Source organism: Rhineura floridana, chromosome 8, assembly GCF_030035675.1.
Source record: "Rhineura floridana isolate rRhiFlo1 chromosome 8, rRhiFlo1.hap2, whole genome shotgun sequence".
Classification (NCBI taxonomy): Eukaryota; Metazoa; Chordata; class Lepidosauria; order Squamata; family Rhineuridae; genus Rhineura; species Rhineura floridana.
Window position 1 is genome coordinate 14,731,811 of NC_084487.1, and position 17,359 is coordinate 14,749,169.

General features: G+C 45.2%; 1 protein-coding gene and 1 pseudogene across 5 annotated transcripts in view; one reads left to right on the forward strand and one right to left on the reverse strand.

Moving 5' to 3' along the window:
* Positions 1-1,457, reverse strand: part of USP6NL (USP6 N-terminal like) — a 189,677-nt gene extending 188,220 nt beyond the window's left edge. The window contains exon 1 of one of the 5 annotated variants that reach the window (XM_061638338.1): positions 1,276-1,457. In XM_061638338.1, the coding sequence (XP_061494322.1) occupies positions 1,276-1,288 (13 nt within the window). In that variant the 5' untranslated portion in view covers positions 1,289-1,457. Of the gene's footprint in view, positions 1-193; positions 281-702; positions 724-1,152 lie in introns of those variants that run through there. The other 4 variants (XM_061638340.1, XM_061638339.1, XM_061638343.1 and 1 more) reach the window with 4 other exon arrangements.
* Positions 1,458-15,978: 14,521 nt separating this feature from the next.
* Positions 15,979-16,105, forward strand: LOC133363569 (5S ribosomal RNA; annotated as a pseudogene).
* The last annotated feature ends 1,254 nt before the right edge of the window (positions 16,106-17,359 follow it).

Consider the following 17,359-nt stretch of genomic DNA (forward strand, 5'->3'; position numbering starts at 1 on the left):
TTCCACAAAGTTTTATATCACCCAAAGGGACAAACTGTCAAAATTTTTAAAGTTTCTGCTTTTAATCTCAGTTAGAAATCTTCTCCATCATTCCTACCATTATTTATTATTAAAGATAACAGGATGTCTTATAATAGAGTACTAGCAGGATTTTTTAAAAAAAAGTCACATACAGTCCCTAAATGTAACCCACCACGATTTTGAAAGAGCAATGAACTCAAGGCAAAGGCTAGCAGAGAGGCTCTCCTTCCTTCTCACAGACTCCCATGGACCTTTTAGACACACCCCAGAGGATCCTCTCTAAACTTCAGAACTTCTGTGTCAGTCCTTTTACAACCTGCAATCCTACGCACACTGGAAGCGAGTTTAAAAAGAACAAACACTGGAAAGAGCAAGAGTTATTTCTGAGTAAACCTGCACAGGATTGAGTTGCAAGAAAAACCCTCCCTCCCCCCGTAGCCTCTCTGCAGAACTTCTCCCCCCCTTGACCTTCCCCAACTTCAGACACTTCCCACTCTCCAATACACGCTAGCTCCCCCCTCCATTCTCCCCAAAAGCAAACCCCTCTTCCCTCTTAAAAAAAATCAGTGTCCTCTAACAGGGCCAAACATGAGGGAGGATCCTACTCCCCCTCCCGTACAACGAAAATCCCTGACACTCCCCCCACCACTACCACTTTCCCGCATCCCGGAATCAACCCACCAGGAACGGAGAAAGCGCCTCCCCTTTGTCTCCAAGACCTACGAGGGTCCCACCTCCCACTCGCCCCCCCCACACCCCAAAAACCAAACCAAAGGGCAGAAGTGGGAGGGTCCAGCAGGAAAACCCCTAATCCAACACACCTCCCCAGCGATAGAAATGAAAGATCCCAACTCCCTATCAGTTTATACACACCTCAACAGAAGGAAACTCATGGCCCGCCCACTATCCTCCCCCCCTCCGGTGGATTTAGAATGGGCCAGCTCCCTGCCTCCATCCACCCCTCTGTCAAGAATGAAACAGTCCATCCCTCTCTCACACACACACTCTCTTAATGGAAGGCCTTAAGGCCTGACCCCCCCGCCTCAAAATGGAAGAGTCCAACTACCGAGGGTCCGAAAAGGGGGGAAAGCCCCGCACCCCAGCCCAGCGCCTCTGTCTTTCCTCCTTTACCTCACCGCCTCGGCCTCCTGCTCCTTCTGGGGCCTCGTTCCGCCTCCTCCCCGCGGCGCTTTTCCCAGCTTAGTGCCCGGGACATTGGCCTCCAACCAGGAAGTGGCCCGGTGTGACACCTACTCTTGGCTGCCATGACAACGCTCCCCCGCCCGCCGCGTTCGGGACAGCAGTAGCCTCTTCTCCCAAGCCGCACGCAGCCCAAGCCAGCTCATACGGCGCTCCCAAGGCGGGCGCCATTTTGCGCCCAAAACGAGGCTACGGGGGCCGAAGAGAGGACACGGCGCGGCAACAGCGCTCACAAGGAGGAGTCCTTAAGCATAGGGCTTTCTCAGAGGCGCCGCCATCTTGGGCCTAAAGCGGGGCGAGACACCTCTCACCTGAGGAACAAGTGACTTAGGAAGGGCGGCTATTTTAGGCTCAAGAACGAAGCTTTTTATTATTATTATTTTTATTATTATTATTATTATTATTTCTGCGCTGAAGCAGTGTATTTCTCTGTCGGTCTTAGATCAGCAGTTTTTCCAACGGTCTGGGAAGCTTATTTTTCGATCTCGTCCTCCATGCGTGCAGGTTTTAAAGGGTGTGCTTTAAAGTGCAGTGCAATTTTAAAGGCTGCAGATCCTCCTAAGGATGTAAGAAGAGGATCGGCCCAATGGCCCATCTCGTCCAGCATCCTATTCTCACAGTGACCAACCAGATTCCTGTGAGAAGCCCACAAGCAGGACCTGAGGGCAAGAGCAACTTCCCTGCCTTCTGTGGTTTCCAGAAGCTGGTCTTCAGAAGCATTAACTGCCTTCACCCATGAAGGCAGAGCACACCCATCACGGCTAGTAGCCACCGATAGCCTTATCCTCCTTGAATTTGCCTAATCCTCTTTTAAAGCCATCCAAGAAGGTGGCCATCGCTGCCTCGTGTGGGAGCCAATTGCATAGTTTAACTATGCGCTCAGTGAAAAAGTACTTCATTTTTGTCTGTCCTGAATCTTCCAACGTTCAGCTTCGTTGGATGTCCACCAGCTTTAGTGTTACGACAGAGGGAGAAAAACCTCTCTCTATGCACTTTCTCCATGCCATGCATAATTTTATACATTTCTGCCACGTTCTGTTCTTCTCTTACTCACTCTTTCTCTAAACTAAAAAGCCCCAAATGTCCCAACTTTTCCACATAGGGGAGTTGCTCCATTCCCTTGATCATTTTGGTTGGCCTTTTCTGAAACATTTCCAACTCTGCTATATCCTTTTTGAGGTGAGGCAAACAGAACTGTTTTTATTTTATTTATTTATTTATTTATTTAATTTATTAGTTTCCCATCTGGCTGTCTGTCCAGCCACTCTGGGCGACGTACAAAGTAAAAACATACAAATACATTAAAACATTAAAAATCTCAACAATAATAATAAAACCTAACCCACCCCAAAAGCCTGCCTGAAGAACCAGGTCTTCAAGGCCCGGCGGAAGCTCATCATAGAGGGGGCATGGCGGAGATCATTTGGGAGGGAATTCCACAAAGTGAGGGCCACAATTGAAAAAGCCCTCTCCCTAGTTCTCACCAGTCTAGCTGTTTTAACTGGTGGGATAGAGAGAAGGCCTTTTGAGGCTGATCTTGTTGAGCGGCATCCCTGATGATGTTGGAGGCACTCCTTCAGATAGACTGGGCAGAAACCGTATAGGGTTTTAAAGGTCAGAACCAACCTCTAGAATTGGGCCTGGAAAACAACCGGTAACCAGTGCAACTCCTTTAGTACTGATGTGATCTCGCCGGCGGCTGCCTTTAATCAGGCAAGCCGCTGCATTCTGTACCAGTTGCAGCTTCCGGACCGTTTTCAAGGGTAACCCCACGTACAGCGCATTACAGTAGTCTAGGCTAGAGGAGACAAGGGCATGTACCACAGATGGGAGCAGATGGTTGGGAAGGTAGGGGCGCAGCCTCCATATCAAATGGAGTTGATACAGCGCCGCCTGGCTCACAGCTGAGATCTGAGCCTCCATGGACAGCTGGGAGTCAAGAATGACACCCAGGCTGCGGACCCGGTCTTTCAGGGGCAATTGTACCCCATTGAGCACCAGGTCAACATCCCTCAACCTTCCCTTGTCTCCCACAAACAGTACCTTGGTTTTGTCAGGGTTCAGCTTATTCCTTCCCATCCAGCCACTCACCGACTCCAGGCACTTGGATAGGGTTTCTACAGCCAACCTCGGTGAAGATTTGAATGAGAGAGAGAGCTGCGTGTCATCAGCATACTGGTGACACTGCAGCCCAAATCTTCTGATGATAGCCCCCAGCGGCTTTATATAGATGTTGAACAGCATCGGGGAGAGGATGGAGCCCTGTGGCACCCCACAAGTGAGAGGCCAAGGATCCAAAACCTCATCTCCCAGTGCCACTCTCTGGTACCTACCGGAGAGGAAGGAACAGAACCACTGCAATACAGTGCCCCCTATGCCTAACCTCTTCAGGCGGTCCAGAAGGATACCGTGGTCAACGATATCAAAAGCCGCTGAGAGATTCAGGAGGACAAGGAAGGTGCATTCACCCCTATCCAACGCCCTCCTCATACCATCCACCAAGGTGACCAAGGCTGTTTCAGTCCCATGTCCAGGCTTGAAGCCTGACTGAAATGGATCCAGATAATCCGCTTCCTCCAAATGCACTTGCAATTGCTTCGCCACCACCCGCTCAACCGCCTTGCCCAGGAATGGCAGATTTGAGACGGTGAAAGTTGTTCAGATCTTGGGGATCCAAGGAGGGCTTCTTTAGAATTGGTTTTATTACTGCCTCCTTGAGAGCTGATGGCATTACTCCCTCTTCCAGGGATGTATTTACCACCATCTTGATCCCCTTGCCCAATCTGTCCTTGCAGCTCATAATGAGCCACGACGGGCAAGGGTCAAGTAAGCAAGTGGTTGGCTTTAAGGTTGAAAGTACCTTGTCCACTTCATCAGAAGGAAGAAGCTGGAACCGATCCCACACCACCAGAGCACCACTGGCCGCCTCTGGCTCGCTCACTGTGTCCACAGCGCACGGAATAGCACTCTTAATATGATCGATTTTCTCTGTAAAGTACTTTGCAAACTCATGACAGGAGGCCTTAGCATATTCCATTGGTTCCGGGGCATCTGGACCGACCAGGCTCCGGACCACTTGGAACAGCCTCCTGGGACAGCGCTCTGCAGACGCAATAGAGGCAGCACAAAAATCCTTTTTTGCTGCCCTGATCACCACATGGTAGGCTACCACAGCCGCTCTAACCCGTGTCCGATCGTCGTCAGAGCGAGATTTCCGCCACCGGCACTCTAGCCGTCTCACCTCCCGCCTCAGAGTTCACAACCGTGGAGTATACTGAATGTGGCCACACATTTATATAACAACACTATGATGTCAGCAGTTTTACTCTCAATACCTTTTCTAATGATCCCTAGCATGAAATTTGTGTTTTCAAAGCCATCACAGACTGGGAGTAAGACCCACTGAACAAAGTGGTGCTATTTGCTTCTGAAAAGAAAGATAGGATCCTATTTTAAACTTAGGGTTTTAAGGCTGTAGTGCAGTTCTGTTCCCGTGAATCTGGGAGCAGTCCCAGAATAGATATGTATAGCAAAGGTTCCCACAGTGTGGCGCATGGACCACCAGTGGCCCACACAGGCCCTCCCTTAGCATGTGCGGGGCCTGGGGCAAAAGCATAGTTGGGGGCCCCCCACATTCTTTCTCTCTGTATATATCCTTTCCTCCAGGCAGCGGCGGAGGCTTTGTATTTCGGCTGCTAGGAGCTTGCGGCTGCGGCTCCCTTTTTTGCAGCCTTCATTGGCGGTGGCGGCTTTGTATTTTTCGGCTGCAGCTCCCTTTTTTGCAGCCTTTGTTGTAGACTCGCTTAGCGTTTCTCGCTGCGAGGTTTTCTCCTTCCCGGCTCACTACCGCGGCCATCAGGAGACCACCACTGCACCTCTTCCTCCTGGCTTGTTTCTCCACTCCCCTCAGCTCACTACTGCAGCTGTGAGGAGGACGCGGCTGCTGCTTTTATATGCAGATCGCCAAGTGCAGGGGCCCCCCAAAGCGCGGGGCCAAGGGCAGCTGCCCCACTTCCCAGTGCCTAGGGGCGGCTCTGGGCCCACAAGCTTCCTTCAGGGGGTCTGTGGCATGTCTGCATTAAATATATCGGTTTTTAATTGTATTTTTATTGCTTCTTTTACTCCTTATATTGTATTTCATTGTATTACAGTTTGAATCCTATGGAATGCAAATGGTTGTAATACAATAAGATACATTATAAGAAATAAAAGAAATAAACATACTATTTAAAAAACCATACAGCATCTAGCAGACTGCATTACAATTGCTACAACAGGTAGAATAATATTTACAAGACCATCAGCAATTTTCAAGTGGTCCAAGGGAAAAAGAGGTTGGGAACCACTGTATAGGATTGCACTGTAAAGCTGCATGCCTATATGCACTTTTTTTTTAAAGAGAGGGGTGTCAAAAAGTGAGCCTTAGGGCCCCACATACATACATACACACATACACACAATTAGCCCCATTGAATACAGTGGTGCTTCCTTCTGAGTAAACTTGCATAGTATTGTGCTATAAATGACTAGTACCAACCCCAGGTTCAGGGATGGAATATTTGCCCCAAGTGCCCCACCTTTGTGCGAGCTCACTGCCTTATCACTCTTCGTTGGAGAAGCTTTTAGACTAGGCAGGCCAGATCTTTTTATATTCCCACCCCAATCCTACTGGCCAACTTTGATAGGTGGGTGAGGCCACCAACCTGTCAATCATTTGATGTCATGATGATTGACTTGCAAAATTGACTCATGGGATAGGATGGCTCAAAGTTGACTGGGTCTGCTTTGCCAGCATGTTGCCCACCAGAAATGCACTGGTGGAGTAGCACCCCACAGAACTGAACTCTCAGCTCACCCGCTGATGAGCACAGGGTTTAATCCTGCTGCTTGGGCTGTGTGGCAGTTCCCTATGGTGAGACACCTTGTCAAAAGTGGGCAACATATTTGCTACTGATCTGGTGCCTCAGTTGTGACTCCTCATCAAGTATTTCTGCAGCTCAAGAAAAAGATGTTTCATGCTTCCCATGTCCTTTTTCCCTTCCCAAAGTGGTCAATATTGATACCCTGGGGTCGGTGGAACTGTGCAGGGGGGGAATAAAAACCAGCCATCGAAAACGTCCCAAGGCGGTGGGGAGGAGGTGGGACAGGAAGGGCTTTTGCCTACTTCTGGCCTATTTTTTGTTCCTAACTTGTTATGGTTATTGGATGTACCTACATTTTTTATCAGTACTATTACTTACCTGTGATTCTTGTACACTCACACATCCATAAATAAACATTGTTTTAAAAAACAATTGTTTTGAAAAAACCCTCTAGGATGCACACCTTAACATGGTGAGGGGGTTTGAGAGTGTTGAAGAAGCTGAGAGCAATGCCTTCAGGAGTCTCTAGACCAAGAGGCCAGACTCTAGCAGGGGCACCCAAGGCGGAATGGTCAAAGCTGAAACACCAGACTAAGATGCATCCAAACTCAGAGGAAGGCAATGGTAAACCACCTCTTCATATCTTACCACGAAAACCCTAGGAACAGAGGATCCAAAATGCAACACGAGATAGTGCTGGAAGATGAGACCCCCAGGTCAGAAGGCACTCGCCGAGCTACTGGGGAAGAACAAAGTACGAGTAACGCTGTGACTAATGACGCAGCTGGGTCAAAGCCGAAAGGAAGCCCAGAGGCTGATGCGCACAGATGCAAAAGGAGAGTCCGGAGTTGTACGATGCACACAATAGGAACATGGAATGTGAGAAGCATAGGGAAGGAAAGGTAGAAATTGTCAAGCAAGAAATGGAATGCATCAATATTACAACACTTGGTGTGAGCAAACTAAAATGGACGGGAATGGGACATTTTCAATCAGGCAACTACAAAATATTTTATGCAGGAAATGAGAAATTAAGAAGAAATGGGGTTGCTTTAATAGTGAGCAGTGATGTAGCAAAAGCAATTAGGAGTTACAACGCAAGGTCTGAGCTAGTTATATCAATGAGATTAAATGGGAAACCTATCGACATAACCATCATCCAAGTCTATGCTCTGACAGCAAACGCAGAAGAAGAGGAATTGGAGAGATTTTACGTAGAAGTACAGGAAGAAATTGATCACACACCAAAACAGGATGTGCTGATAATCATGGGGGATTGGAATGCAAAAGTAGGGAACAGAGAAGAATTAGGAATTGTGGGGAAATGGAGCCTAGGAGACAGAAATGAAGCAGGAGAAAGACTTATTGAATTGTGTGAAGACAATAATTTGTTTCTTGCAAACACATGTTTTGAGCAACCAAAAAGACGACTGTACACATGGACATCACCAGATGGTCAATATAGGAATCAAATTGATTATATAATTGGTAACAGAAGATGAAGAAGTTCCACACTTTCTGTGAAAACAAGACCAGGAGCAGACTGAGGTACAGATCATGAACTGGTCGTATCAAAAATCAGAGTAAAAGATAGAAACACAGTCAGAACCCTAAATGCAACAGTACAGCGGTTAGTATGTAGGGACAAAGAGAACTATTACAATAGTTACTGTATAGAAACAGAAAAGGACAACAAAAAGGGAAGAACAAGAGCCCTATTCCAAAAGATTAGAGAACTGAAAGGGAAATTTAAACCAAGAGTAGGGATGTTGAATAATCAACAGGGGAACACACTGACTGACCAAGATGAAATAAAAGGAAGATGGAAGCAATACACTGAAGAACTCTATAAAAGAGATGCCAGGATGACAGATTCATTCACGGAGGAACCGTATGATGAAGAACAAGAAATTTTAGAATGCGAGGTGAAAGCTGCTCCTAAAATACTTGGAAGAAACCACCAGGAACAGATGGCATACCAATAGAGTTGCTGCAAGCTACTGAGACTGAATCTGTCCAATTATGACAAACATTTGTCAAAAAATATGGAAAACTAAACAATGGCCCACAGACTGGAAGCGTTCCATGTACATCCCAATTCCAAAGAAAGGGGATCCCAGAGAATGCAGTAATTATCGAACTATTGCCTTAATATCCCATGCAAGTAATGTAATGCTCAAGATTCTACAACAAAGGATCTTACCATATATGGAGCGAGACATGCCAGACATCCAAGCTGGATTTAGAAAGGGAAGAGGCACCAGAGATCATATCGCAAACATACGTTGGATAATGGAACGGACCAGGGAATTTCAGGAGAAAATCACCCTGTGTTTTATAGATTACAGCAAAGCCTTTGACTGTGTAGATCATGAAAAACTATGCAATGCTTTAAAAGAAATGGGGGTGCCACAGCATGTGATTCTCCTGATGCGCAACCTACACTCTGGACAAGAGGCTACTGTAAGGACAGAATATGGAGAAACCAATTGGTTCCCCATTGGAAAGGGTGTGAGACAGGGATGTATTTTATCACCCTATTTGTTTAACTTATACGCAGAACATATCATACGGAAAGCGGGATTGGACCAAGAGGAAGGAGGTGTGACAATTGGAGGGAGAAATATCAATAATTAAAGATATGCAGACGATACCATACTACTAGCAGAAACCAGTAATGATTTGAAACGAATGCTGATGAAAGTTAAAGAAAGCACAAAAGCAGGACTACAGCTGAACGTCAAAAAGACCAAAGTAATGACAACAGAAGATTTATGTAACTTTAAAGTTGACAATGAGGACATTGAACTTGTCAAGGATTATCAATACGTTGGTACAGTCATTAACCAAAATGGAGACAATAGTCAAGAAATCAGAAGAAGGCTAGGACTGGGGAGGGCAGCTGTGAGAGAACTAGAAAAGGTCCTCAAATGCAAAGATGTATCACTGAACACTAAAGTCAGGATCATTCAGACCATGGTATTTCCGATCTCTATGTATGGATGTGAAAGTTGGACAGTGAAAAAAGTGGATAAGAGAAAAATCAACTCATTTGAAATGTGGTGTTGGAGGAGAGCTTTGCGGATACCATGGACTGCGAAAAAGACAAATAATTGGGTGTTAGAACAAATTAAACTAGAACTGTCACTAGAAGCTAAAATGATGAAACTGAGATTATCATCCTTTGGACACATCATGAGAAGACATGATTCATTAGAAAATATAATAATGCTGGGAAAAACAGAAGGGAGTAGAAAAAGAGGAAGGCCAAACGAGATGAATTGATTCCATAAAGGAAGCCACAGACCTGAACTTACAAGATCTGAGCAGGGTGGTTCATGACAGATGCTGTTGGAGGTCGCTGATTCATAGGGTCGCCATAAGTCGTAGTCGACTTGGAGTCACATAACAACAACAACGGGTAGAAAAGAAGTTTACAAGGTGTAATGCAATTTTTTTTAATTAAGATCTATGAGCCTCAGAAATAAAGGCCATGGGCATGTGCAGAGTGCACCTCCCTAGCCAATGAGGAACCTCTGTATTTAATGATTCCAGAATACAGCACTATTGTCAGACCATGTGCTTTATTGCTAAAAATGGTGTAAGGGTACATTTTCACTATTTACTTTTTTTAAACAAATATATTTTTACTTTTACTTTCTTATTGTTTATACTCTACGATTCCTAGTAATGGTGGCTGCTGGTTAATAAATGTTGATTATATATTGATATTTCTTGACTTCATTTCATTTACATTCCTAAATTTGGGCTGTGGATTGATGACAACTTTACAAGTTCATCAAGGGATCAATGTACTCAGAAGTTTAGGAAGCCCTGCTTTATGGAAACACCTAGTGCCTTGGTGCATGATTGGTTTTGCGCGCATTAAAACGCTTGCTTATTTCTCTTCTGGTGGGCCCTGTCAGTCTGTCAGATTCTGCTCCTGCACACAGCACCCATTACTTGGATCAAGGCTTGCACAGAACACCTTTCAGGAGCAGGCCTGCGGGTAATTTATTCCAGGCTGCACTCTATTAAACTGATGTCCAATTTAGCACATGCTTCCTAATTGTTGCTCTCTTAATTGGGTTCTGTTTGTTCTTTTGTCCCCCTCTGGACTGCCACTGGCAGCCTTTGTCTGGAGTTTTGAAAGGCTTGCTTTGGCTAGCCCAGGCCGCTCTTCTTGTTAGTTGCTGTCTCCTGAATCGGTTCTGAATGCACACCGTCAGTTCGCCTTTTCTGTCTGTCTGATAAAAGAATCTATTTCTGGCAATACAGATGCCCTCCATCTTCCCTGCTGCCTGCCCCACTTTCCAATTATCTCTTTTCCCCTTACACATTCTCCACTTTCTTTGTTAACCCCTTCCTGCCTGCTCCCCCCTTCCCCTCTGATATCTCTGTTTCATATCTTATTTTTAAGTCCTTTCCAGTGCACCCTGTGATGTTCCTGCTTATAGTGTAAATATGGTAAGTGCTGTTTATATAGAAGACATATGGTAAGTGGAGTGAAAGAGGAGGGGGGAGTACATGAGCAGTAGAATGCTGGATGATTGGCTGAGCGTTTGAATGGCTGGGAGTATAAATGGAAGAATGACAGTTGAATCTGGGTGGAGGTCAGGAGTGTGGAGAAAGAGGGAGTTGGAGTTCTGATTAATAATAAGTCAAGTACAAAACAAATAGATGAAACCATACGCTTGTGAAACATTCTAAAACTAATCTTGTTATTTCTGATATTTAATAAATACTTATTTGGGTTACCAAAGGCCTGATCCTTGGCTGGGGGATATACATACCAGAAGGGAGGGCAAGGTAATTACCAAGGCTGAACAGAAACAGTATCTGTGGCAGCGGTGAAGGGAGGAATAATAACAATTCAAGTATCCAGAGCAACCCAGAGTTGTATGCGTTATCTATAAAGATACAAGGGGGTTGGGAACAGCATAAGCACGCAGTCACAAAAGTAACCAGCTAGAGAGAGACTCACGCAAAGTCTCTGGGAGTATTGGTTATAGGACGTGACTGGTGGTGCCGCCTAGCAGGGGGATCTAGTGAGATCTGTGCTAGAGTGGAGTGAGAAACCATATAAAGGACGGTCCGGACTGGTGGTATCCCTTGTAGTGCCTAGTGAAAGGCAGTAGCCACAAGCAGGAGGGAACTTGACAGGGAGAACCAGGGGAGGGCGTTACACACCCCATTAGAGCTAAATGCTACAGCATGAGTGAAATCTAAATCCAGGCCAAGGCAGAGCTGGGTCAGAGAGGCAAGCACATGGCAGAGAAAGAGAAAGGTGTGCTTCTGTGATGGAACAGGTGAAAGAAGCAGATAAAATCAGTAAAGGGAACTGCAGAAGGGTGGCTTAATGACGGACCATATTTATTTTAAAAGTTATAGTCCACCCTTAAGTATGAGCACAACTGAGTAGTGGTGGCTGGTTTCCATTGGGACTGGTGGGGCGGAAGGCAAGGAGCCCAAGGGTAGGTGGAGCCAGAACCAATGGCAGGCAGAGCCAACAAGTTCTAGTTTTGTAACCATCCTCCTCCCTGCTGATTTCTAGAAGGGCAACACTGAGACTAAAGAGGAAGAAGTTGATAGACAGGGCCATCTTCTGGACAGGTTGTACGTAAGAAGGCAGGCAAGTGGAAGCCGGTTAAGGGCAGATTGAAGTTGGTGGGGCAGTGCCCCATCTGCCCAGAGACTAGCCTTCACTGCAATCAGGATGGCTAACAGTGAAAAAGTAAGTAAAAACAATCCATGATAAAGCAAGAGTTGAAGGCTGCAGATTTTAAAGCAAAGCTGCAAATGCAGTTCTTTTAGCAAACATTTCAAAGGTCCTGGGAAAATAAAAAGTTGTTTGCCTGGCACTAAAAAGACACAAGAGTTGTCGCCAGGCAAACATCCGTGTAGAAAGCAATGCATTTCATTCAGGCCTTCTTATCATAATTATTATTATCATCATCAGTAGTAGTATTTATTAGACTTGTTAGTCGCTTGTTACCTGAAGGTCTACAAGCAACTGACAACACATTAAAAACATAAAATACCATAAAAGCAAAACAAGCAATTCCCAAAACAGCCACAGGAAGCTTTCGGAGCACACTCATCACAACACAACATCATCTCAGTCTATCAAATGCCTGGGAAAAATATAAGTCTCTACCTGTCCCCAAAAGATGCCAGTGAAGGTACACATTCCATAGACAGAGTCACAGCCAAAAATATGTTTTTCCCCATTTGCCATCTAACATCTGATGGTTGGGGGCACTCAGAGTAGGGCCCCTGACAATGATCTTTGCACATGGGCAAGTATACACAGAAACTCAATATTAGTGTGTCAGAGTGAGTTCTTTGCTCCCCATCTTCACTCACAGTCCTTATGACAACCCTGAAAGGTAGGCCAGAATTACTATCATATTGCAGAGGGGAAGGGCAATCCTACCACTAGGCAAGGTGTGTTTGGCACCTTCGCTATATAATTTCTGCCATATGCTGAAGATCTACCCTATTCCTGTGACTGTAATTTGTTCTAAATGTTTTTTAATTTGTAATGTTGAAACCACACCTGGGACCTGGTGGTGAAGAGCAGGGAATAAATTGAGGTGATGATGATGATGGAAAAGGGATTATTACGGAAATCAACCAAGGGTCTTTAAATGCAGCTTTAAAAAGAAGGAAAGAAAAAGGAGCTAGCATGGAAAAGATCAGCACGCTATTTCAATGGGTCTACTCTGGGTATGACTAACATTGGATAGCACCCATCAAGTAAAAAATCTTGTTTCCGTTGGCTAAGGATACATTCTTCCTTATCATCTGAACTATAACAAACATAACACACATGCATACACAGAAACTCCTTTGGACTGTATGGATCTATGAGTCAGTGGGAGCCAAACCAGTATAACAGAAAGAACATAGCCCTCTAGCCAGAACCTTCTACACACGCTGATGCAATATGAGCATAAAGGTACTATTCAGAAAGCTTGTTTACATGCTTGCCGCAATGAGTCTCGATCAGATCGCTATCAGGTTTATATCTTGTGGCCTAGTTCTCACAGCAGCCGAAGAGAAGGCTTCTGGGTGTACTCCTTCAGCCTGTCAACAGGAGAGCCTCTCATGACTGGATTCTCCCACATACAAAGTATATAAATAAATCCCCTGCACATAGAAAGCTAGCATTCAGTGAGAAGAGTTATGCCCTACCCTTCTCCCTGCCATGCTTGTGCGTGTGTGTTTATATGCAGGGATAATGCAGAGACAGCCTCAATTGTCCTGGGAAAGTATATCCTTTGTTAAGGGAATTACTGTAAATAGCACACTAGGATTAGAAAATACTTGCAGACTCTCCTGTTGAAAACCATTTTGGTGAAAGAACCCAGTTGTTAGGAGACCCCTCTTCCCCTCACAGAGCTACAGTTCTCAGAGCTCCCTGGGAAGGATTGATTGTTAAACCATTCTGGGGATTGTAGCTCTGTGAGGGGAAGAGGGGTCTCCTAACAACTCTCAGCACCCTTAAAATTTTACAGTTCCCAGGATTTACAGTTCCCAGCCATGACTATTTAACGTGGTATAATACTGCTTTAAATGTATGATGCGGATGTGGCCTAAGATGCCAGGGGTCAAGAATGGAGGCCACAGCAAGTGTTATAATTGTTAGTGGGCCCTGGGAGCAGCTGGTAAATGCAGGGTGGTGATGCCGGGTTTGGTAAAAGAGGCAGGCTTCTTCCTAAACAAATTGCATTATGATTTATTTATAGATATTTATACCCTGCCCTTCAATAAAATTTCCAGGGTGGCACACAAAATCTTGAAACACAATATAATACATTTTAAATGCAATTACAAAAAAACCCAGAAATAAATAAATGGCTTCAATAATAATAATAATAATAATTGGGACACATAAGGCAACATGGATTTTGGTTTTCTGCTGTTTTGTTTTAACTTAAGGTGACACACACAGATTCAGTTTGCATGTAATACTAAAGCCAAACCATTGCTTAGCATGAATAAGCACACATGCAAGTTTCCGGAGAGAAAATGGCAGCCACTGTGCTCCTCCCCTTGTTCTGCTGGCGCTGCACTACCCAGGGCTAACCCATGGTTTGGCTTAGTGTGCTGTGCAAGCCCAGGCTCATGGTTTGTCTTGCTCCAGACAAACCATGAGCTGTAATCAAGGTTTGTTCTTGGTTTACTGCTCATGGTTTGTGGGTGGGAGACAAAGCACAAACCTGGGTTTCAACAACACACTAAGCTAGGGGTAGGGAACTTCTTCTGGTGGTGGGTCAGGGCTTCAAAGTGCAGCAAGGGGATGTTTGAAAGCTCTTTTGCAAACAGTCCTGTGCTGCTCTTTGACCCTCCAAAAACAGGTGGCCGTAGTTCTAGTGAAATGGCCATGCAGGCCAAGAAAATGCAACACAGTCACTTTTGACTTCAAAAGAGGAAACTTCCCCAAAATATGGATATTGGTAAAAAGAAAACTGAAAGGCAAAGTTCAGGGAGTCAAATGACTCCAAAATGCTTGGGATCTGTTTAAAAAAACAATATTAAAAGCTCAACTGGAGTGTATACCACAAATCAGGAAAGGTTCCACCAGGAGGATGCCAGCATGGTTAAGGAGCAGAGTCAAAGAAACTATTAGAGGCAAGAAGGCTTCCTTCAAAATATGGAAATCTGGTCTGAATGAGGAGACTAAAACAACACAAAATCTGGCAAGATAAATGCAAGAAGACAAAAAGAGATGCTAAAAAAGAATGTGGGAAACACATTGCTAAAAACATAAAAACCAACAACAAAATATTATTTAAATACATTCAAAGCAGGAGACCATCTAGGGAAGCAGTTGGACTCTTGATGACAAGGGAGTCAAAGGTTACTAAAGCAGGATAAGGAGATTGCAGAAGAAGCTAAACGAATTCTTTGCATCTGTCTTCACAGTGGAGGATATAGAGCAGACCTTTGTGCCTGAACTAACTTTTTCAGGAAGGGAGTCTGAGGAACTGAGGCAAATAGTGGTGACGAGAGATGAAGTTCTAGGCTTAATAGACAAAATAAAAATGGACAAATTGTTGGCTGTGATGGCATCCACCTGAGAGTTCTCAAAGAACTCAAATGTTAAATTTCTGATCTTCTAACAAAAATATGTAATTTGTCTCTCAGATCCGCCTCCATACCTGAGGACTGGAAAGCAACCAATGTAACATTAATCTTTAAAAAGGGTTCCAGGGGGATCCCAGAAATTACAGGTCAGTTAGCTTAATATCTGTCCTGGGAAAACTGGTAGAAAGTGTAAGAAATATATGTGTAAGAAAAAGGAATGCCTCTTTTATAATCTGCATCTTTTGTAACTGGCACAGAGTGGTAAGCGGCGGTAACGCAGACGACGCTCTGCTCACAGACGGAGTTCGATTCCAACGGAAGGAGGAAGTCGAATCTCCGGTAAAAGGGGTCAAGGTCAACTTAGCCTTCCATCCATCTGTGGTCGGTAAAATGAGTACCTGGCATATGCTGGGGGGTAAAGAAAGGCCGGGGAAGGAACTGGCAATCCCACCCCATATATACGGTCTGCCTAGTAAACGTTGCAAGACATCACCCTAAGAGTCAGAAACGACTTGCACTATAAGTGCGGGGACACCTTTACCTTTTTATTAAAATGTTTTTTTAAAGCGCTGCCAGATTAAGAGGAAAGCAGGACTTTTTTTTTTTAGTCAATCAGTAGTTTTTAGCTCAGTGGCTCTATCAAATTATTTGATAGGAACATTTCATCCCTACATACTGTTGTATCACAAAATGGAGAGGAAGAACAAGATTTTTTTTGTTAGAATTCCTTGTGTTTCCAATGTTCAGGCTGTGAATGCCAATCCTTATGTAGCCAGAATGGTACTATCTATACACAACAGGGGCCTATGGCCATACTACCCTGAACACGCCCGATCTCGTCTGATCTCAGAAGCTAAGCAGGGTCAGGCCTGGTTAGTACTTGGATGGGAGACCACCTGGGAATACCGGAATACCGGGTGCCACAGGCTTAGAGGAAGGCAATGGTAAACCACCCCTGAATACCTCTTACCATGAAAACCCTATGAATACATCCAAAAAAGATTCAGGGGGTCACCATAAGTTGTAATTGACTTGAAGGCATATTACAATAACAATACGTAAGAGGGAGGTACCCGCAAGCTGGGGGCGGGGGAACCCAACATTTGCAGAAGTACAAGAAATATTTAGGGGAGAAAAATCTCCAAGGTGGGGAGGGCAATGGAGGCTGGTCTATTAGGGCAAGTGGGGCAGTGCCCCACTCAGTTCAGTTGGATCTCACCCAGCACCCCCCTGCCTGCCTTCTTACTTACAACTAGCCCAGGGGTGGCCCTGGCTGTCAGCTTCCTCCTCTTTAGTCTCAGTATTGCCCCTTGTAGAACTCAGCAAGGAGTTGGACGGGGACAAAACTATAATTAGTTGGCCCTGTCTGTTGTTGGCTCTGAAATGGAAATGGACTGCCTTCAAGTCAATCCCGACTTATGGTGACCCTATGAATAGGGTTTTCATGGTAAGTGGTATTCAGAGGGGGTTTTCCTGTTGCCTTCCTCTGAGGCTGAGAGGCAGTGACTGGCCCAAGGTCACCCAGTGAGCTTCATGGCTGTGTGGGGATTTGAACCCTGGTCTCCCAGGTCGTAGTCCAACACCTTAACCACTACACCACACTATGACTGTACCTAATGTTGGGCTTCCTGCCTTCCTCGCCACCAGACCCGATGGGCACCAGCCACCACTTGGGGAAGGGGATAAACAAATAAACACCCAATAAGACTGAGCACATCCAGTGTCCAGAGAATGCAGATGGATTGTTGGGGACAAATGGAAACCAGGGGGAGGAAGATAAAATGGGTTGGCTGCATTCCTGGACAGCAGCATTCTGCGCTGCACCATTTTGTTGCTCATTCCACTTGTTGTTCATAATCACAGTACGCTGGGCAATCATTACAGGTCGAAGCACCTTCACAGGTAGAAGCAATTCTCAGGAATGCCCTCATAGGGAAAAGATCAGTTCGCTTGCTTCACGAGCAGACCAGGACCTGACATGCTCCCATCTGTTCCCACCAATAAAAAAAAACTGAACCTGAGAAACATACTTAAGGAAAATTTAATAAAGTGCAGCCGTGAAAAGTGACCAGTCGTATAAACGCAACCCTTGCGAGGTTTGGGAAGTGAAACTGTAAAACAGAAAATGTAACTTGGCCGAGAACAAACGTCAGCCAGGAAGGAAAGGCAGGGGGGAAGGAAAT